This window comes from Chiloscyllium plagiosum, unplaced genomic scaffold (genome assembly GCF_037043375.1).
Source record: "Chiloscyllium plagiosum isolate Xiang-an unplaced genomic scaffold, Cpla_swu_hap1 HiC_scaffold_9, whole genome shotgun sequence".
Taxonomy (NCBI): domain Eukaryota; kingdom Metazoa; phylum Chordata; class Chondrichthyes; order Orectolobiformes; family Hemiscylliidae; genus Chiloscyllium; species Chiloscyllium plagiosum.
Genome location: NW_028270147.1, coordinates 89386000 through 89409738, shown reverse-complemented (window position 1 = coordinate 89409738; position 23739 = coordinate 89386000). Strand labels below are relative to the sequence as shown.

General features: G+C 42.7%; 1 protein-coding gene across 1 annotated transcript in view; it reads left to right on the top strand.

Annotated features, from left to right (window-relative positions):
- Nucleotides 1–17973, top strand: part of pappa2 (pappalysin 2) — a 416790-nt gene extending 398817 nt beyond the window's left edge. Inside the window, exon 22 of the mRNA XM_043700014.2 lies at nt 11747–17973. Within this exon, the coding sequence (XP_043555949.2) occupies nt 11747–11851 (105 nt within the window). The 3' untranslated portion in view covers nt 11852–17973. The remainder of the gene's footprint in view (nt 1–11746) is intronic.
- Nucleotides 17974–23739: the final 5766 nt, after the last annotated feature.

Sequence of the window (23739 nt, the reverse complement as noted above, 5' to 3'; positions counted from 1 at the left end):
TTCACCCATCCTAATTGACTTGGCAGCTTGTTGTTTGTCAGCACCCTGGGAAGTGCCTTAAAGTGTTTTTATTTTCCCTCTACATTGACGTAGTTAAAAGATATTCAAGTGTGGATCATGCTTTTTAGAGAGCTCCAGACAGACACATTGGTTTGGGCCAACTGCAGTTCTGTATTTAGCTGGACATATTAGGAGTTCTCCAGTAAGTCTGCTTGAATACAGAGGTACAAATATATAATCCCGCTCATTTGCAGCCCTGAAGATTTTGCTGTCGAACTCCTTCTGTTTGAGAGATCAATAGACCCAGTTTGCCGCAACACCACTTCAAAAGTCCGAAAGTATGAACTTCAGACGTTCAGGAAGCTGGGAAGGAACTCTGGTCTGTTCAACCTAGCCCACACAGTTGCATTACAATTATAGACACACTCAAACACAGTGCCGAACATGTTGGACCAACGTAACCTTTAAGGAGAGAGGGATAGTTGGAAAATCCCAATTACAGAGGAAGGGATGGTAAAGCATTCCTCTTGGTCTTGATTATCACCATACTTGGTTTCTGGTACATGTTGTCAACTTTCTGGACGAGCTGATCCTCTATTCTGTCAGGAACAGGTCCTGCCCCTCATTTTAAAGAATGCAGTAAGGCAGCACCTCTTGTAAGAGCAATAAAGCTGTTGAGAGGAACAATAACCTCTTGGATGAGAAGAACAGCAATGTACTGCTGAAACTGTATAAGGCTCCAGTCAGACTGTATTTGGAATGTTGCGAACATTTTGGTCCCTCCATTGGAGGTGGTCCAGAGGATGTTCACAAGAAAGATACCAGAGGTGAAGGCCTTGACACATATGGAACAATTGAGGACCCTGGCAGTTTAGAAGGATGAGGAGGTATCTGATTGAAACTTATTGAATACTGAGAGGCATGGATGGAGTGAATGTGGAGATGTTTCCACTAGCCTCAGGGTGAAGGGATGTGGAACTGAGATGTGGAGGAATGTCTTCAGCAAGACAGGGGTGGGGAACCTGTGGAACTCAGTGCTGCAGAGGACTGTGGAGATCAAATCACTGGGTATATTCAAGACAGAGGTAGATAGCCTGTTATTGGTAAGAGGATTAAGGGTTACAGGAAGAAAGTAGGAGAATAGGGTCCAGAAATATATCAGCCATGATTGAATGGGGAAGCAGACTTGATGGGCTAAATAGCCTAATTCTGCTCCTATCTCTTATATCCTCTCCTGCTCCACCCTCAAGCAATCTGACAGACTATTAGAAAATGATCAGTCACTTCTCAGTTTTGAAATGTGGTATTGAATTGATGTTTGTCAGCTATCTGCCTCACTCATGCTGAATATCAGGGGCTGTCGGTAGATGGAAAGATTTTTAGAATCTCTTGGCCATTGCCCAATCCAATCAGTTGTGGAATATGACTCAAAGTAGGCATCCAGTAGTCTTAATTAAAACACGGGAGAGAACACAGCAGCTTTGAAGAGTTAGTTTTTGGGAATCGTACGGTGACAAAAGACTGGAAGAAAAGATGTTAGAGTACATTTCTGGGAATATGAGCTCTTATTTTTAAAAGAAATCTGCCCTAAATGTGTTAGATACTGCAAAGTATTATAAACATCTCTACACATTAAATGTCAATTTTTCATAATACTGTTTTATTAATAGTTGTATCATAAATTAAAATGTTAATGCTTTGGTCATCTGATTATTAGGATTAGTATTAATTTCATAGTTAAACATATTGTCTTGTTCCTCCTTAAAACAAGTTAGACAATTCCAACCAGAATGTTATGAATTAACTTGTCCAGGTGTCCCATAATACTGCAGTGGTCAAATCACTACTAACATAAGTTGGTATAAATGCAAGAGAATCCCAACTAAACTAGAAATCAAGGTACAGTAGCTTTTATTACAAAACAGTATTTTCTCTAATCCTATTTGCAATAAGTTCACAATACTTCCTGAGTCCCTTCTAGATTTGAGCAGCTTCTCTCTCCCCCTCCCCCCCCGCCATCGGACAGTCAACAGGTCTCTGTCTTTTGCCATGTGGGTCTCCTGAGAAGGTCCAAGAGATTGTTCTGCAGGTGACCCTGTTTTTATATCTTTTTTTGGATGGTTTTCTGAAACCTTCTATAGTTCTGGCCAATCAGGAAGACTTGCTTAACAGTCTGAAGGATTGTCAATCATTTGGATGGCATTCTACTATTTGTTTCTTTGTGTAGCAGGACCTAATGTCTTACTGTCTGGGCCGTCCTTTAGTTGGGGGTCTGTCTGTCCAGGATAACTGTTGCTGTTTACATTATGTTGTCATTTGTGTCTGGTATGTGGGTTTTGTTACTTGAGTTTTACTTGGCCAATGTACCCTTGATGTTTGGCCAAGTTAGCAATCTATCTATATGTTAGTAGCCAAGAGGCTGATATAAACAAAAATAGCACAAAGATTGGGAGGCAGATTTTGGAAATGTGCATAAATAACAGGATTGTTGTCATGGGCGATGTTAACTTCCCTAATATTGATTGGAACCTCCTTATTTCAAACAGTTTGGATGGAGAAGGTTCTATCAGGTGTGTCCAGGAAGAGCTCCTGACTCAATATGTAGATAGGTCAACTAGAAGGGAGGCCATATTGGATTTGGTGCTTGGCAATGAACCAGGCCGGGTGTCAGATCTCTCGGTGGGAGAGCATTTCTGTGATAGTGTTCACAACTCCCTGACCTTTAATCATGGAGAGAGATAGGAGCAGACAGTATGGAAAAGAATTTGATTGGGAGAGGGGGAATTATAATGCTATTAGGCAGGAACTTGGGCACCTAAATTGGAAACAGATGTTCTGGGGGAAATGCATGTCAGAAATCATTTGAACGTACTGATAGTACTGGACTGGTTTGTTCCACTGAGGCAAGGAAGGGATAGTAGGTTGAAAGAACTTGGGTGACAAGAGATGTGGAACATCTAGTCAAGAGAAAGCAGGATGTTTACTTAAGGTGGAGGAAGCAAGGATCTGACAGGGCTTCAGAGGGGTACAAAGTAGCCAGGAAAGAATTAAAGAATGGACTTGGGCAAGCTAGAAGAGGGCATGGAAAAGCTTTAGTGGGTAGAATTACCGAAAACCCTAAGACATTCTACAATTATGTGAGGAACAGGTGGATGGCCAGAGTGAAGGTAGGGCTGATCGGGGATAGTGGAGGGAACTTGCACCTGGAGTCAGTGGAGGTAGGGGAGGTCCTTAATGAATTCTTTGTTTCAGTATTTACTACTGCGAAGGACTTTGATGTTGTGAGGAAAGCGTGAAACAGACTGATATGCTCGTACAGGTTGATGTTAAGAAGAATGATATGCTGAAAATTTTGAAAACGTAAGGATAGATAAGTCTTTTGGGCCAGATGGGATATACCCGAGGGAAGGGTAAAGATTGCTGCATCTTTGGCAATGATCATTGCGCCCTCACTGTCCACTGAAGTACTACCAGATGATTGGAGGGTAGCAAATGTTATTCCCTTGTTCAAGAAAGGGAATTGGGATAATCCTGATAATTACAGACCAGTCTTAGGTCGCTGGTGGGCAAAGTATTTGAGAGGATTCTGAGAGACAGAATTTATGATTACTTGGAAAACCATAGTTTGATCAGAAATAGTCAGCATGCCTTTGAGAGGGACAGATCATGCCTCAGAAACCCTATTGAATTCTTTGAGGATGTGACATTGATGATGGTAGAGCAGTGGATGTGGTATACATTGATTTTAGCAAGGCATTTGATAAGATTCCCCATAGTATACTCATTCAGAAAGTAAGGAGGCATGGGATATAGGAAAATCTAACTGTCTGAATACAGAATTGGCTGGCCTATAGAAGATAGAGGGTGGTGGTAGATGGAAAGTATGCAGCCTGGAGTTCAGTGACCAGTGGTGTTCCCCAGGGATCGGTTCTGGGACCTCTGCTCTTTGTGATTTTTATAAATAACTTGGATCAGGAAGTGGAAGGGTGGGTTAGTAAGTTTGTCAATGACATGAAGGTTGGTGGAGTTGTGGATAGTGTGGAGTACTGTTGTAGAGTGCAATGGGACATTGACAGGATGCAGAGCTGGGCTGAAAAGTGGCAGATGGAGTTCAACCTGGAAAAGTGTGAAGTGATTCACTTTGGAAGTTGATTTGAATGCAGAATACAGGGTTAGAGGCAGAATTCTTGGCACAGAGATCTTGGGGTCCATGTCCATAGATTCCTCAAAGTTGTCACCCAAGTAGATGGGTTTGTTAAAAAGGTGTATGGCGTGTTGGCTTTCGTTAGCAGGGGGATTGAGTTTAAGAGCCATAAGGTTATGATGCAACTCCACAGAGCCCTGGTTAGACCACACTTGGAATATTGTGTTCCCTTCTGGTCGCCTCATTATAGGGTGTGGAAGTTTTAGAGAGGGTGCAGAGGAGATTTACCAGAATGCTGCCTGGACTGGAGGACATGTCTTACGAAGAAAGGTTGAGGGAGCTAGGGCATTGCTCATTGGAGTGATGAAGGATGAGAGGTGTACAAGATGATGGGAGGTATAGATAGAATGGATAACCGGAGACTTTTTTTCCCAGGGCAGAAATGTCTATCATGAGGGGGCATAATTTTAAGATGATTGGAGGATGGTTTAGAAGAGATATCAGACATTGGTTCTTCACACAGAGAGTGGCAGGTGTGTGGAATGCACTGCCAGCAGTGGTAGTAAAGTCAGATACATTAGGGACATTTAAATGACTCTTGGATAGGCACATGGATGACCATAAAATGAAGGGTATGTAGGTTAGTCTGATCTTAGAGTAGGTCGGCATAACATTGAGGGCCGATGGGCATGTATTGTTCTGTGCTCTATGTAAGAACTGCAGATGCTGGAGAAACTGAGCAGGACTGGCAGCGTCTGTGAGGACAGTTTTGGGTCCTGTTCTGAAGAAGGGTCATTTTCACTACCAGATGCTGCCAGAGCTGCTGAGTTTCTCTCGCTATTTCTAGACTGGATAGTTGTCTGGTTGCTCCAGAAAAGAGGCAAAAATATTGTGCTACTGTTGTAGAGGAGCCTTGCAAGAATCAAAACCAGTCAGCCCATCATGTCTGCATCGGTGCTTCATATAAGCCCCCATTTCCCATGGCTAAGCTCCCGAACCTGCACATTCCTGGACACTACAAGACAATTTAGTGTGGCCAATCCACCTAACCTGCATAATTTTGGTCTGTGGGAGGAAATCCATGCAGACAGAGGGACAACTGCAAACCCCACACAGGCAAAGTCAGAACTCTCATGATACCAGGTTATAGTCCAAAAGGTTTATTTGAAATCACAAGCTTTTGGAACGCTGCTCCTTTGTCAGGTGAAGTCTAGTCCAATCAAGGACTGGCACCTCCATGTCATGCCCACAAAGACACTCACCCAAGGCTAGAGACAGCCGTGCGAACCACCAATTTAGTTTGGTTTCCATGTTTGACATCATTAGCCGGTTTAAAATGCATACAACATAGATCTGGAGTTGGATTTTTGATACGTGCTTGACACTAGATTTGTGCTCAGACTTAAGGTGGCATCATGTTATACTTTCTGAGCATACCAGAGGTTTCCCTGGTACAGGTGCAGGGTACTACTTAAGCGAAACTGACAATTAGTCCGCAGACCACCAAGTACAAAGGGATCTTGATCAGATGGGCCAATGGGCCAAGGAGTGGCAGATGGAGTTTAATGTAGATTAATGTGAGATGCTGCATTTTGGATAGGCAAATCAGGGCAGGACTTAATAGACTTCATGGTAACATTCTGGGTAGTGTTGCTGAACAAAGAGACCTTGAAGTGCAGGTTCGTAGCTCCTTGAAAGTAGAGTCACTGGTACATGGGATAGTGAATAAGGCATTTGTCCAATAAAGGAAAACATACCAGAGCACTGAGTACAGGAGTTGGGAGGTCATGCTGCGGCTGTATTGGACATTGGTTAGGCCACTTTTGCAATATTGACTGCAATTGTATTCTCCCTCATATCAGAAGGATGATGTGAAACTTCAAAGGGATCAGAAAAGATTTACAAGGATGTTGCCAGAGTTGGAGGGTTTGAGCTACAGGGAGAGGCTGGGCGTCAGAGGCTGAGGGGTGACTTATAGGGGTTTATAAAATCATGAGGGGCATGGATAGGGTAAATAGACAAGGTCTTTTCCTTGGAGTGGGGAAGTCCAGATCTAGAGGGCATAGGTTTAGGGAGAGAGGGGAAACATTTAAAAGGGACCCAAGGGGCAACTTTTTCACTCAGAGGGTGGTGTGTGTATATGGAATGTGCTGCCAGGGGAGGTTGTGGAGCCTGGTATAATTACGACATTGGAAAGGCATTTGGATGGGTACATGAATAGGAAGGGTTTAAAGTGCTGGCAAATGGGACTTGATTGATTTAGGATATCTGGTCGGCATGGACGAGTTGGTCTGTTTCCGTGCTGCACATCTCTATGACTGACTGGAAATAAAGGTGCCAAGGAAGACAGACATTATACATTTAATATTGTAACAGTTGGGTTTAGGGAGGTCGGGTGGTACAGGTAAAACATTGGTTGCTTCAGTGAACCTTGAGTTACAGTTCAGGCAAATGCATGTGGAATTCCAAAGGGAAGGAAAAGACAGAGAACAGGAATTTAAATTAAAAGTTTAAGGGGGGCACAGTGGCACAGTTGCTCAGTTGTTATGACTGCTGCCTCACAGCGCCAAAGACCCAGGTTGGATTCCCACCCTGGGGCGACTGTCTGTGTGGAGTTTGCACATTCTCCCTGTGTCTGCGTAGGTATCCTTCAGGTGCTGCGGTTTCCTCCCACAGTCCAAAGATGTGCAGGTTAGGTGAATTGGTCATGCTAAATTGCCCGTCGTGTTCAGGGATATGTAGGTTAGGTGCATTAGTCAGGGCTAAATATAGGGTAGGGGAATAGGTCTAGGTGGGTTACTGTTCAGAGGGTTGGTGTGGAGTTGATGTTAAGGTTTCCTGATGAAGGGCTTTTGCCCGAAACGTTGATTTTCCTGCTCCTCGGATGCTACCTGACCTGCTATGCTTTTCCAGCACCACTCTAATCTAGACCGTGGAGTTGTTGGGCCGAAGGGCCTGTTTCCATCCTGTAGGGAATCTAATCTAATCTATAAAGATTGAGCTTCGGCAAGCTAAACCAAATGTTTCGGAAAACTTAGAATAGGAAGTTTCTACCCATCATCCAGGTTCTGCCAGGAGATGTTTAGGAATGTGCAGGTGTTGCCAAAATTTGAGGAGAAGGATGTGAAAGCATTTTTCATTTTGTTCAGAAAATAGCAACACAAACGAAATGGCCAAAAGCAGCTTAGACCTTGCCCGTGCAAATTAAATCACAAGATATCTATGCATCCCTGTCAGAGGAATAATGATGAGGTGAAAACTGTTGTTGTGAGCGTACGTGAGTCGGTCCAGGAAGCATACAATCAGAGGTTTCAGAACTTATGGAAACAACTTAGACAAACGTTTACTGAGTTTGTTGGAGCTAAACAATGGCTTTGATCTGCACTGCAGTGATTTTATGATTCTAAGTGGTCAACTCTCCCTCACTAAAAGCTCCAGTTACACCATGCAGTTGCCAAACATGTATCAAGCAGCACACCACTATTAACAATAGGCAGAGCTCAACCCTACAAACCTTAAAGCCTAATCATTGGTTGTGATGTCAGAATTAGACAGCATTCATTAAGCAAACCAGTGTGTGTTAATTATTAACAACCAATTTCAGATTGGTTCACAAATGCACGCTGGGAACTTCATATACTCTGGAGGAAAAAAGGCACAGGTACAAGGCATTGCACCTTTTGTTTTTAAGTTATACAAAAACAAAATATCCTTCCCCAGGATATATTTAATTGATGATCCCTTTGAAATTTGATATTTTGATTTGCATCATCCTGATGAAAGAAAGAGAAATTATTCAATGGCATGCCAGACGACAATGATCCACGATATTGACTTTCTTATCTGTGAAGATCTCTTAGAAATGGAGGGCACATACTTTCTCGACTACCCATTCATTATTGACGGCCAATGAAGTATTCTATCAGCGCGAATAGGGCAAGAGGATATAAATGCAGCCTCGTGAATGGTACATTCAGCACTGTTGACTGAAGCATTAACAAAAAGGGAGATAACCTCAGAAACCAACAGAAAATAATGAATGTTGAAATTTAGCAAGTTATAAATATGGCCTGAATGTCCTTCATTTTCCAGTGATTTCTTGAACTGCAGTAGATCGTTGAGGGGGATGGGGTATAAATGTTGTTTTCTGGATAACTTGAGGCTGCTGTGGAGTGCTTTAAATAAATGTAACCTCAAGGTGATTGTGTATTCGGCAACATGGAGGGAAAGGCAACACAGGAGACAGGTGATAGTCCTCAGGTGAAACTGTGTTGAGCTGTGAAATTACAATGGGGCACCATCTCTCGGCCTGGACCTGAGAGCTTTGGGTTCTGCAGGAATTTATTTGGGAGGGGTTTTGGCGCATCAAGGTCAGACAAGAACATCTTCAGAAACTGGCTTTGCTCCATCAGTCTAAGCTAAATCCTTTGTAGGTTAAAAATATCTGAACTTTCAAAAGGTTTGGATATCACATTCCAGAGTGATATTTTCCATAGCCATCACCAGACAGGTTTTATAATTGCGTTGATTTCGATGATGCATCAGAGCGTCTCACTGTTGTGAATAAGTACTCTCTTGCATTTTTTTGGCATTCGACAAGCTTGGCTTTTCCTTATCTTGTCCTCAATCAGTGGGTCAGGCAACAAGTGTATACCTGCTGATAATATATTAACTTTATTCTGAAACAGGGGCAGTGCTCCAGGACTTAGCTGGCTCACTGCATTTAGCAAAGGAATCCAGTTTATAAGCCTGTCCCTAGCTCATCAAGAGGCAAAAAACCCACAGTGTCATTGCTCAGTGCAAAGATCTGATGAATTTCTCAAATGTTGGCAGTATCCAGCAGTGTTGTAATGTAATGACGTGCTCTCTCAGAAGACCAGGATAAGACTGTGTCCTTGCCTTCTCTCTTCTGGGTCAGCTTCCATGCTTATGACCAGGTCAGACCATCTCTGTGTAGTGGGCAAGTTCACTCTGATCAGAAATAATGACCATGGAGTAATACAACATTGAAACAAGCCCTTCGGCCCAACTCAACTAGTCCATTTGGTCCAATATCCCTCTATGTACCTATCTAAATGTCTTTTAAATGTTGTATCTGCATCTACCACCTCCTCTGGCAACTCTTTCCATATACACACCATCCTCTGTGTGAAAAAGTTGCTCCTTGGGTCTCTTCTGAATCTTTTCCCTCCATTCGTAATTAGTTTTACTGTACCCTAAAGCTGAAACATATGTCACTGTGTAAGTTGCTAGGAGTGCAATGGGACATCTGGGGCATGATGGCATTCAATATTTAATTAAAATATTGAAAGCTGAACAGAAGCATGACTGAGAAAGGTGAGTTCGTATGAAATCAGATACAGAAACAGACAAAGATTGATCTTAAAATCATGGAAGATAAGGGACAGAAAGGAAAAAAAAGGCAAAATTTTAAACTTCACATTTTTTACAATTTTGAACAACAATTCGCTCATTGATGAATTGGAGGAGCCGGTGTAGGACTGGGATGGACTAGGTTAAAAATCACAACACCAAGTTATAGTCCAGCAGGTTCATTCAGAAGCACTAGCTTTCAGAGCGCTGCTCCTTCATCAGGAGGCAGTGCTCCAAAAGCTAGTGCTTCCAAATAAACCTGTTGGTCTATAACCTGGTGTTGTGAGTTTTAACCTTATTGATGAAGTGAGACTCCACGTTACTTTCTGAACCAAGAAGTTCGATTGGCAGCCACTAACAATCACAATGCTGATAAAAGGCTACTCCTGTTCCTAGTTACTTGAATTAAATTTCTGTGACCGGTTTACCACCTGGGAGGTTGCAGATTTCGTGGTGGTAAAGTAGGCAATGTTGTTTTTGTAAAGCTAATGGCGGAGTGCCACGATGCAACCAGTAATCTGTGACGATTTTCAATTCATCTCTGTCTCGCTACGTGGTGCTTATTTATTTGCATAATTTGTGTCAGCTCATTCCACCCCTGCACGATGCTGTAGAACTTATTTCACAGTATTATTAAATGTTCCACCATAGAGTCAAACTTCAGCCAGCCCTGATGGAATCTGCTTTCCGTTTAAAGAGGAGTGTAGGTTCACACTTTCCTTGAAAGTGGAGTCGCAGGTAGAGAGGATAGTGAAGAAGGCGTTTGGTATGCTTTCCTTTATTGGTCAGAGTATTGAGTACAGGAGTTGGGAGGTCATGTTGCGGCTGTACAGGATATTGGTGAGGCCACTGTTGGAATATTGTGTGAAATTCTGGTCTCCTTCCTATCAGAAAGATATTGTGAAATTTGAAAGGGTTCAGAAAAGATTTACAAGGATGTTGCCAAGTTTGATGGATTTGAGCTGTAGGGAGAGGCAGAACAGGCTGGGGCATTTTTTTCCCTGGAACGTTGGAGGCTGAGGGGTGACCTTATAGAGGTTTACAAAATTATGAGGGGCATGGACAGAGTAAATAGACAAAGTCTGTTCACTGGGGTGGGGGAGTCCAGAACCAGAGGGCATAGGTTTAGGGTGAGAGGGGAAAGATATAAAAGAGACCTAAAGGGCAACTTTTTAACAGAGGGTGGTAAGTGTATGGAATGAGCTGCCAGAGGAAGTGGTGGAGGCTGGCACAATTGCAACATTTAAAAGGCGTTTGGATGGGTATATGAATAGGAAGGGTTTGGAGGGATATGAGCCGGATGCTGGCAGGTGGGACTAGATTGTTTTGGGATATCTGGTCGGCATGGACTGAAGGGTCTGTTTCCGTGCTGTACATCTCTGTGACACTATAACTGTATGTACTCAACATTATGCCTAATCAATTGGTTTCAAAATTTTAGGGTGTAAAATAGGTACTGTTTAGATAAACAATTAACTTCAACAAGCGCAATGCTTTCCAGGAACTTGGTTAGCACTGCTGCTGGGAATCCAGGTTCGATTCCAGCCTAGGGTGAATATCTGTGTGGATTTGCTGTAGTTTCCTCCCACAATTCAAAGATGTGCAGGTTAGGTGGATTAACTGTGTAAATGCGACAGGGTGAGATGCTCTTCATTCGGCCCATCAAGTGCATACCAACCTTCTGGCTTCTTTCTGCACTGTTGGGATATTCTAAGAATTCAAAAAGTGACAGGGTCGAGCTACTGGGTGGCTCCCAGGCCTTGACCTGAGCGTTGAATAGAGTTGTATGAGAAAAAAATCTAACTACTTCGCTGAAAGTCAGGGCCAACATTCAACCAACAGTAGGTTGACTATTTCTTAACTGTGTAATAATGGTATCATCATTGTGAGTATTAGTGACTGCCAATCAAGCTATCTGGTTCAGAAAGTAAAGATTAAAAATGTACAGTCTCATTCCTTCGGTTGGTGAATTGTTGTTCAAGATTGTTTTTAAAAAAAAGTTAATTTCCATTTTCCTTCCTGTATGTGATTTTCCCCTTATCAGTCATGCTTCTTTCTCTGTTTCTAATCTCTCCGCTCGGTTTGCAGAAAAAATAAACTCTTGACAGGCTTTCCTGTCATGTGGATCTGTCAGCTTTCAGCTGCTCAGTAATCTTCTGTCTTTAAACCCGACAGTGTTGAGCTCATGCTCTTTCTTTCCTCCCCGCCCCCCCCCCCCCCCAAACACAGGTCATCCCTTTTGCTGCTGACTGTGACGAACAAGATGAATGTACCTGCCGGGATCCCAATGCTGAGGAGAACCTTCACAAAGAACGGGAGCTCAGATTTCACTAACACGATAGAGAGTCAGACAGACACCGTGTAATCCAGCCAGCAGCATTCTGGCCTTGGACCAGCAGTAATGCCACAAAACACACATTATTTTGTTATATTCAAGCGGAACGAGAGGCAAAGATTTCTTGTTTGTTGTCCGTGAAGATCAGTATCAGGGATACGGTAAGGGGTCTTAACAATAGGCACGAATGACATTGATACAGCAGTTTCACTTAAGAGACCTAGAGGATAGGCAGTGAAGGGATCAGACTGTGTAGTACACTGTAGATGATTCATGCTGCTCCAGTAACACACTTATATTTTATGCTACTAGTCATTGTTTTGTTATCTCTTCTCCCTCAGCCACTACAACCGATTCTGTCCCAGGACCTCAAAACTGTGGGAATCTATGACTTCATCCATTACCTCAAACCCTCCTCTTGAATTCCCAATCTCTTGGTCATCCCTGCACTGAGAATTCATTCAGACTGCCTGACAATGCCACAAGCTGTGAAAAGTCTTCCTGTTCACCCACATCGTTACATTCCCATTGAAAGAATATCTGTCCAGCCATGTCAAAGCATCTCCGACTGCATCCAGTCCAGTCTTGTTATCATCTATTTTAAGAGAAAAATTCAAAGGGCTATTTGGTTATGAATAATATTCTGACAAAGGGGATGGATTCTGTCACATTCAGGTTTTGAATACATCCCAATAAAGGGATTCAAGACCCTGCCAACATCGTGGCCTTTGTTCATTCCGTATGAACATAGTCCAGTTCAGTAGCAACGCATAGCTTAAAAAGGTTCAGTTCATGTGACCACTTTATACCCCTGTTCTTACTCTTCCCGCTTTAGGATTACAAAAGCAAAATGTGTTCAATTTTTTTCATTGGGAGTGGGTAAAGGTGGAGGAAATAGCATGATACAACCACAAAAGGCTATCCTAAACTGATTCACTGAAACACATATCCTATGAGTCCCACTCGACAGCTTTTTCTCCATAGCCATGTGTATTGTTCCCCCTTTCAGTATAAATTCAAATGTTTTTTGAGAATTATTGAATCTGCTGCCACCACCTTGTCAGGCCATACATACCATAGATTACCATATCTCAACTACTCAAATCAGTCTTGTTGCCACTGAAAATTGTTCTTTTTTTAACTCTATCATTGCCATACTTTGAATACCTCGCTCAAATTCTCCTAAACGCTGAGCTGTGGAGAACAATTCCAGCTTTACTGATTGAAGCCCCTCATCCCTGGTGTCTGTTCAGTGAATTGTTTCTTCACGCTTTCTGAAGCCTTAACCTTCTTCCTAAATTCTACAGCAGTCTGCCTGAGGCTTGATCAGTGCTTTTACAGACTTAGCAAAGCTTCCTTGTTTTTTTTTTACTCAATTGCTCAGCTAGTAGAGCCAAGGACTGCTTGTTTTTCTAATAAACCTTTCTTGGCACCTTTAAGGACGGTGTATACATATCTCTATACCCATTGCCTTTAACCTCTACTGTTTTGTTCAAATTGCCTCTTTTCGTTCTTCCCAACAGAATGTAATAAGGAAATATTTAAATGCCAAGTGGTAATCAGAGGGAAAAAAAAACAAGGACCTTAATGGGTTAACACAATGTCTTTTCATCTACAGCACCTGATTCCAAATCAACTTACAAGTATTTGAAAGGTGCAAATGAAGCCATTTTGAGTTTCATCTGTGGCACAGTTGGTAGTATTCTAACCTGTCAGCAAGACGTGAATTCAGTTCTCACAAAAATTAAGGTTAAACTCCAGTGTAGCACTGTCTAAAATGTTGTCTTTCCTCTAACTGCACTCTCAGGTAGAGACAAAAGAAAGATCCAAGGAAACAATCTCAAAGACCAGCAGGACAGTTATCTGGGTGTCCAGACCAATATGTATTGCTCAATGAAACTCTCAAAAAGAGATTGTTTTTATGCTGCTATTTATAGGAGCTTGCTGTGCAGAAATTGATTGTTGCGAATTTGAAGCACTTTGGGACATCCCATGATTGTGTGAAAAGGGCTTTATAAATGTGGGTCTTTGCTTTCCTTTGTTCATTTTTTTTTTCTTTGGTCTGTTTTGACCTAATCACATTCCATTCAGCCATAATGAGAACTAAGTTTAGGAAGCAGGGCTATCACAGAGTGAAAGAAACTTTATCCTCCATCTGACAATCCAAAACCTGCAGCTAGCAAAGCTGGAATCTAAATCTAGACCTGGGTATTGACAATTGTTGTGGTCATGCAGCTGAATGCCGGAACTTAGCAACCAAACATTGAATAAGACAATACGACGGTTATCAAAGAAATTTGATCAAACAGCACAGAATGATAAATCAGAAACAAAGGCCATTCGGCGTCTCTTGTCCTTGCTGGTTCTCTGATTGAGCTATCCAATTAATCCCACTCTTCCTCCCCCTCCCGCCAGATCTGTTAAAAGCTTTCCTTTTTGGAAAAGAAGCACAAGTGTTACATTTGACTCCTTTTCTCTGCATCATCTTTCTTATTCCCTTAATACTCAACATCATGAGGACATTTCATTGACTGTAATATTCTTGCTTCCTCTCCTCAACCAACCCCCAACAAGCTCAATGAATGGAAACTGTGTCTGATGGAATTGGAAAATATTGCTCAGTTGCGACAGTGTATCGTTCTCATATGCTGTGCCAAGTGAAAATAAAAGCCATACTTTTCAGCAAATACACTGCCCACTGGTTGCTCAATAGCTAGAGACTGGACTTACCCCGGGCCCAAACTGCCTGTCATTCCAGTCCTGACTCTCACCCCCACCAAACCCCAAGGCCAACTTGCTCCTAACTGGCTCCATCCCAGCAGATCCCAACTCACTCCCCCCATTCCAAACTTGTTACCCTATCCCTTCTTCACAGTCATATATTCATACAGCACGGAGGCAGACCTTTCAGTCCAACTCCTCGGTCCTAATCACCAGCATTTGGCTCATATCTCTCTAAACCCTTCCTCTTCATATACCCATCCAGATGCCTTTTAAATATTGTAATTGTACCAGCCTCCACCAATTCCTTTGGCAGCTCATTCCATACACACACCACTGTCTGCATAAAAAGTTACCCTAAGGTCCTTTTTAAATCTTTTCCCTCTCACCTTAAACCTATGCCCTCTGGTTTTGGACTCCTGCACCCTAGGAAAAAAAGACCTTGTCTATTCACCCGATCCATTCCACTCGTGATTTTGTAAACCTCTATAAGGTTACCACTTAGCCAGAGAAAGTATCCCCAACCTATTCAGCCTCTCCCTACAGCTCAAGCCTCCAGTCCCAGCAACATCCTTGTAAATCTTTTCTGAACCTTCTGAAGTTTGAAAACATCCTTCCTTCTTGAAGGTTGACTAGAATTGTACACAGTATTCCAAAAATGTCTTCACCGATGTCCTGTACAGCCACAATATGACCTCCCAACACCTATAGTCAATGCACTGACCAATGAAAGCAAACATGCCAAAAGACTTCTTCACCACCCTGTCGACCTGTGACTCAACTTTCAAAGAACTATGGCACCCCACCATTCCTTTATTTGGTAACACTGCCCAGGACCTTAACATTAAATGTATAAGTCCTGCCCTGGTTTGCCTTTCCAAAATGCAGCATCTCTCATTTATCTAAATTAAACTCCATCTTCCACGCCTCAGCCCATACGATAAAGATCCGGTTGTACTTAGATATCTTCTTCACTGTCCATTACACCACTTACTTTGGTGTCATCTGCAACCTTACTAACCATCTATTCATATCCAAATCATTGAAGTAAGCAACGAAAAGCAGTGGACCCAGCACTGATTGATTGCTGCAGAACACTGTTGGTCACAGGCCTCCAGTCCAAATAGGAACCTTCCATCACCATCCTCTGTCTCCTACCTTCAAGCCAATGGGTCCCTCTGCAAGGATAGAGAAAGGGATAGAAATCTCAACACCAATCCACTCTGCAGCTGGCTATGTAGATTCCTATCAAGATTAGAGTAGTGCTGGAAAAGCACAACAGGTCATGCAGCATTTAAGGAGCAGGAAATCTACATATCGGGCAAAATCCCTTCATCAGGAAGGTTTCTTCTGTGCTTTTCCAGCACTTCACTCTAATCTGCAGCATCCGCAGTACCCACTTTTGCCCTGTGTAGATTCCTGGCCTGCACTGAACTGCTTCTTCTGGGCAGACTCTGGGACCAAGTCTGTAGAGCTATTCCAGAGATCAGTGTCAGGAAACACTTTCCAAATCTGATCTGAAAATCTTGGTCATTTAATTTAAAGGCTCCTGAGCACCTCACATTTCATAAAGTGTTGTCCTCTCGGTTACTCTATTATTCCCTTTAGACAGTAACTCCACAATAAATTCTAATTTAGAGCTATAAAGTGTTTTTTTTTAAATTTGATTAGAATGAGAAAAAGATGACATATTGTGAATCTTACCCACAAACTCAGGACCTATCACCCTGATGCAAGACTCGCATTGCAGAAATTAACAATGGCCTTTTCTCCAACAGGCAGCCAATATGCATACCACAGCGTCTCATCTATCAAAAGTATACGTTATTTAACTAACAATAGTTCTCTCAAAGTACTGTCTCACAACATAGCTGACACAGCCTGTCACACACCCATCAGTGACTGACAACAATATCCTGTTATCAAAACTAGATCCTGCATCATCTATAAATACATTACACTGAAGTTCAAACTTACCTCTGCAGTCACAAGAAACATTCACACTGTGTGCTGCTTAGGTATGTAGCCTGGGTCAGAGGGCAGCCAGCAAGACTAAGATAACAGAATATATTCCAATGGTTTATTAGCTTGCTTCGTAAATCAACAGGCTCCATAGAGGCTAACAAAACCCAGGATGCATTCATCAGTATGAACTGGGGATTGTTTTAATATTTATACAGGTCTTTCTAAACAAATTGAGTCCAGTTAGGAAGATGAGTTTTGATTAACTCAACCCACTTTCTCTGCCGAACACATCTGCCTCTTGAGTCCAGTTATTCTCTTAACCCCCAAGTCTTTCGATGGTAAATTATTTTCCTCTTGTTGCTTTCTGCTTCAAACCTGAAACACTGAACAATTTGCCTAGATCCACGTCTACTGGCGGAAATCATCTCCAGTTGCAGTGTCACACAGTAACCAGCTCCCAGGATTGGTTGACAAGTCTCATCCCCAGATCTGGTCAAATCAATAGGAATAAACACACACACAAAATCTCTCTCTCACACAAACTGTCTCATACACACAATCTGCCCTTACTCCTGAAACCTTGACCCCATTGCCTGGCATATGTTCCCATAAAAGGCAATGTCTTCTTTCGTGTTTTAATATTTTCCCCTAAAGCTGGCAGTGTATGCTGCAAGACACATCAATATTCAATGTGGGAAGAAAGAAATGTACAGATCAGTTACACAAAAGCAGAAATAACTGGAAAAACTCAGCAGGTCTGGCAGCATCTGGGGAGTGAAAGCAGAGTTAAAGTTCCTGAGGAAGGATCACTGAACCTGAAAAGTCAACTCTGCATTCTCTCCACAGATACTGTCAAACCTGCTGAATTTTTCCAGCTATGTCTGCTTTTGTTACTGATTCTCAACATCCACAGTTCTTTTGTTGTTTTTTTCAATCATGCAGATTATCTAGCTGTATAGAGAAGGATGTGAATTCTGTTGTAATGAGGATAGATGTATTACAAGGTGCCAGCTACTTCAGAATGGTCCAGAGTGCATTGACTTAGTCTATTAATGTCAAAGTTTTTTTAAAATTCATTCATGAGATGAGAGCATCACCAGCTGGGCTAGCATTTATTGCCCATCCCTAACTGCCCAGAGGGCAGTTGAGAGTCAACCACATTGCTGTGGGTATGGAGTCACATGTAGTCCAGACCAGGTAAGGATAGCCATTTCCTTTCCTAAAGGACATTAGTGAATCCGATGGTCTTTCCAACAATCAACAATAGATTCGTGGTCATCATTAGATTCTTAATTCCAAATAAATATTGAATTCAAATTCTACCATCTATCGTGGTGGGATTGGAACCCAGGTCCCCAGAACATTCCCTAGGTCTCTGGATTAACAAGGAGATAGAGACGTCTGCAAATGCTGGAGATTAGAGTTGAGAGTGTGTTGCTGGAAAAGCACAGCAGGTCAGGCAGCATCCGAGGAGCAGGAAAGTCAACATTTCGGGCCGGAGCCCTTCATAATTCCTGATGAAGGGTTCTGGCCCGAAACGTCAATTTTACTGCTCCTTGGATGCTGCCTGACCTGCTGTGCTATTCCAGCACAACACTCTCAACTCTAATCTCCAGCATTTGCAGACCACTTCCTCTATGAGAATATAGGTGGAGAAAAATCTTGGAAGATCCTTCCTAAATAGCACTGACCCTTCACCCTAAGGACTGCAATAGTTCAAGAAGGCGACTGACCTGCCCCATCCCTCCAGGGCAATTAAGAATGGGCAACAATTTCTGTCCCAGCTAGTGAAGCCCGCATCCCATGAATGAATATAAAAAAACAGCACAAGACATGAAGTGGGATGTCTTACAATGTTTAGAACACAGTATTCAACAAATCTTTGAGATCAGGGTGGCAAATTAAAAAGGAAATTCCAGAATAAACAAATTCCTGATGCCAGATTGCTCTATTATTGCTCCCAAGATTTTGGGTGAGAATAGGGTTTAAGCTTGGGAGGATATGGGTTGTCTTCACAGAAGGTTTATTGCTGGTGCCTGGGGCTAACCGGGATTTATGGCTACTTAATGTGAAATCTCTCATTAAAATAAAGGTTAAAGAATACAACGCAGGCAACCACAAACCCATTATCCAAGTTGCAGTGAGCATTAGGGAGTGAGCATGAGAACTTCCTCAGTGTTAACAATGACAATCAGTTGGCTTCAACTTCAAAGTGAAAACTCCAGTTTGAGAATCTTCCAGATGATGATTGCTTAGTCTTAACACGCGAGGGTGATGCCATCATTTACTGGAGGGCAACTAGGGTCACACCATAATCAGCTGTCTGTGACTCCTTTGGGTTTAATCTGGTAACGTTACAGTTCCGGTGTAATCTCACAGACACCTGGAGTTTAAACTAATGCTGGGGTTGGAGGCTTCTCCTGGTGCTGCACAGGAATTCTAACCCACTTTTCATCAGCTTTTGTCGTGGCTGTTTAAAAAAAAGACCAAAGGCCACAGCATTGCTGCTTCACCCGCCGCCTTCTCGCTGTTACATGCTCTCCCCCCCACCCCCAACTCAAAAATGTGGAACATTTTCACCAGGGTGACACTAACTCAATCCCAGTATGCAGCGTTCTGTTGCCAAAAGGGGCATGCAGATGAAAGGAGGTTTGAGTGAGCACAGGCCGTCCGATGCATCTTGGCTCGGGCCAAGATGCAATGTAACACTGATCACAATAATGGTGGCATGGACTACATTCACAGGAGTTTGCCCCAGAGGGCTAGATAATCCACTCAGCCTTAATACAAGTATGAGCAGTCACTTACACACGTGACTGGCACACATTCGACCAAAGCCTTGATTATTTAACTCTCCTTCTTCAATTCCTTGCATGGGCCTATCTCTCTAACTGCGAGACCTCCTCCATCCCTACAGAGCGCGCAGAAGGCCACAATGAGAAAGCCATAGTGATCTTGAAGGTTCACCTGTGATAGGGGAGGAGTGAGATTGTAGAGGGATTTGGAATAAGGGTGAGGGATTTCTAAATAGAAGCACCTGTGGATGGGCACTTGTGAATGTCACTGGTTTCTTTGAAGTGAGTCAAGGTACCAGGAGCAAATTTTTAGGTGACCTTACATAAGGTGGAAATTTATACAGAGTCAGACATGGGATACCAACCAACCAGAAGACAACCAGACACCCATGTCTCAAGGTAATGAAAGCATGGACAAAAGATTCAGCATGATATGAGCGAAGGGAAGCAATGTATAAGAGCGGGCAGTCTTGGAGATGCTCTGGAAATGTAGTGAGTCCATCTTGAGCTCAAGGTTGTTCAGTTTAATGCTCTTTTGGGGGGGGGGGGGGGGGGCAAGAACAATTGGTTAGCAGTTTGTGGTGGGAACCATGAAAAAAGGCTTCAATCTACCTAGTATTTAGAAGAAGGAATTTCAGCTCAGCTAATACTGGATGTTAGATAAAAGTCAAGACCACAGAAAATGGTGCTTTAGAGCCAAGTGTGGCACTATACACTTGCAATCTGAAGTTATTTTTCAGGATTGAATTGCTCCTCCTTTTAGCTAGCTAGTGACAACTGCCAGTGAGTACGTGGTGAGATAGGATGAATCCTGGCTGTGATATTGTCCCGTGGCCTATAACTCAAACCCTTGACAACAATATCTTCTAGATTAGTACTTAGTGCAAGATACTGGAGGGTGGCTTGTCTCCAAAATATGCAAACCCCAGCAGCATCTTGAGGTTACTGAACACACTGCAACATTGCTTTGTTTTTATTTTTCTCTATGGCATGGGCATCAATCGTTGGCTGTTCCTAATTGCTCTTGAATGGTATGGACTGCTAGAGCCATTTCAACTGGCAGCTCCCCTACTGTAGATCTAGAGTCATACTTAGTCCAGATCAGGTAAGGACAGATGTCCTCCCCTAAAAACAAGAGTGAAACAGATGGCTTTGTTTGATGAAATTTCCACAGTCATCAAACTAGAACCAGCTTTCGGCACTTGATTTTATCTTTAGTTATTTGGGTTGAATTAATCTTACGTTGGACCCCTATCCCTGGAGCATTCGCCTAACTCTCTGTATTACCAATGACATTTCCACTACACAATCATCCCCACCCCTATGTGTTTAACTGTTTGCATAGGAATATGATGAAATCCGTTGATTTCACAAAACATTTCCGTCCAGGCTGTGAGTGGAGGAAGAGAATGGGAGGAAATGATAATCTCGTCAGTGACTAGAGAAATAGGCGTAGCTAAGAACCATATACTGTCTCTGGAACAATGTGTTAGTGGGTTATAGAGAATGTGTATTGTACCATGTAGCTTGCCATAGCTTCTTTGTTCAGAAAGGAAGCTGTAAACAGTGTGTGTTAGTGAGAGGCTGCTAGCTAAATAAAGAGCTTTCTTGAATGAGCCCTTATTTAAAACTTGTTGAATGGTGGGGAATTTGAGCTCTCGGCTTAAAAGTACAGAACCTGACTGTGAAATATGTCAGAGTGACTGTGATAATCTTCAGTATTATCTGCCACTTAAAAGAGTATTGTTTTAAATGTTGTCCAATGGTTGCTGCTCATTTACAGACGATTTCTGTTTCTAAGTCATTTACCTGTTTTGACTATCGTAATATGCATAAGACTGTGTTCAGTGTCAGCCACTCGATCATTCAAGGGATATAACGTTGACATATCACTCCATGCTAACAATACAAGTAAAGCTGCTTTTGTGGATCTTGTGATCGCACGGCACGCAGAGAGACTAACGCGTCTCTAAAACCACGCTGGTCAGTGCTTGTGATTCTTTCACAAATCCCCAACCAACCACGCACTGTCGGAAATATCCATTGCCACAAGGGATTGTAGGTGGGAGTCAACCTTGAGCAATTCCTTGTCTCTCTCTCTCTCTCGCTACTTCCTGAGCATTTCGGCCATTCCCCTGTCGGTCTGACCACAGAGGAGGAACCAGGTGAGATCACACAAAACTCCTCAAAAACAAAACGAAGCCGAGGCAATCCCATCCCTCCAATTTAAGTCCTGAGTCTACACACTCGAGAATGTCAGTGGATGAGAGGTCAGCTCCTTGGAGAGGCAATATGAAACTCTCAGATGCTGTCTCCTCTTGCTGGCGAGTCTGGGACCAGGGTCTGGGGGTCAGGAGAAGGCGAGGAGAAGTGCTTTCATTGCAACCCTTTGAGATGCCCTCCTCCAAAAGGTGGAAGGTGCTCAGTTCAGACTGATGGCGGTGGATGTTTAGACTCTAAGGGAACCAGGAGACGTGGGGAGCTGTGTGGGAAAGTGAGCTGAGGTTGAAAATCAGCCACTTTTTTTTTATTAAAATGGTGGAACAGGCGTGAGGGTCTGTGGTAGGCTACTCCTGTTCCTGTTCCTCAGGCAAAAGTGAGGACTGCAGATGCTGGAGATCAGAGTGGTGCTGGAAAAGCACAGCAGGTCAGGCGGCATCTGAGGAGCAGGAGAATCGACGTTTCGAGCAAAAGCCCTTCCTGATGACGATGTGACAACCAGGGTCCAGTGTATAAAACTGTGAGTTATTCGTCATTGAGTTGCCTCAGCTAAGCTGCCTCCACATCCCTGATGAAGAGATTATCCCCGAAACGTCGATTCTCCTATCCTCCCGTGCTGCCTCACCTGCTGTGCTTTCCCAGCACTACACTCTGGACTCTAATCTCCAGCATCTGCAGCCCTCACCCTCTCCTGCCTCCACATGCTGCTGAGCATATCACTCACACGCAGTACAGGCACATTAAACTCACTTATACTTTTGTTGGCTGTGATGCTTCTTTCAATAACAAAACACTTCAACTGTTCCAGCAGACATGCAAAACTTGGATGTGCATTCACTTTCCAACACTGTTCAGTCCACACACTTGGTATTCTCTCTGATAAACTGGAACTTACTCACTGCTGAAATATTTCTTTAATGATCGGAAGGCCAAGCCACACTGAACATGGATTACCTACATTTTAAACTTATTTTGTTTCTACGCTTGAGAAACTGTCTTACAATTTTATTGTGTGTATAGAACTAATTCAAAAATAAAAGTTGTTATCCTCGTCGCTTGATGTTTCTTTCCCTGTGATGTAGTCAGAATTTATCAACGTGCACCCCGTCTTTGAACATATTTACACACAACAGTCCTCCTTTCTGCAAGTCTCCCTTAAATTAGGCCATTATCTGGGAGTAAGTTTCACCTAATTGCTTAAAGAGACAGGGTGGGAATGAAGTATTGTTATTCAGAGTGGCAGACTGTAGGGAATCTAATCTAATCTAAAAAGGCAATTTCTGAATTTGTGGATGGCACCAAAGTTGGGAAGAATAGTTTACAAAGCTTGGAGGAAGACTGAAGCAGTGGTCAATAATAAATATATAGGTAAGGCCTTTTCGAGAGTACTGTGTGCAGTTCTGGTTGTCCCATTATAGGAAGGATGTTATTAAACTGGAGGATTATTCAGCAAGGATTTACCAGGAAGATGCTGGGAATGGAGGGTTTGAGATCAAGGAAAAGATTGGATAGGCTGTGACTTTTTTCACTGGAACTTAGGAGGTTAGGGGGTGACCTTACAGTTGTTTATAAAATCATAAGGGGCATAGATAAAGTGAATAGACAAGGTCTTTTCCCTAGGGTGGGGGAGTCCAAAACTAGGGGAAGTATTTTTAAAGTGAGTGGAGAGAGATTTAAAAAGGACGTGAGGGATAACTTTACACAGAGAACAATTTATGTGAGAAATGAACTGCCCGAGGAAGTGGCAGATGCAGATACTGTTACATTTCAAAGATATTTAGATAATGACATGAATGGGAAGGGTTTGGAGGGATAGGGGCCAAATGCAGGCAGGTGGGACTAGTTTGGGAACATGGTCGACATGGACTGGTTGTACCAAAGGGTCTATTTCCATGCTGTAAGACTCTGTAACTACGACTGTATGTCCAATAGGCAAATCGTTGGCAACTTAAGTTCAACACAGATAAGTGTGAAGTGCTATGCATTAGTAGGAAAGATAGTGAGGTCACTTATGGTAAGTCTAGCTAAAGCAGAGGAACGTAGGGATCTCAGTGTACAAATCAGTATCAATCAGTAAAAGTTGCACCATTGAGGTTCTGTCTTTATCCTCATGTTGCAAAACCTGGACAACATCCAATGGCAAGTAATACACCTCACAAGTGCCAGGCAATGACTATCTCCAAAAA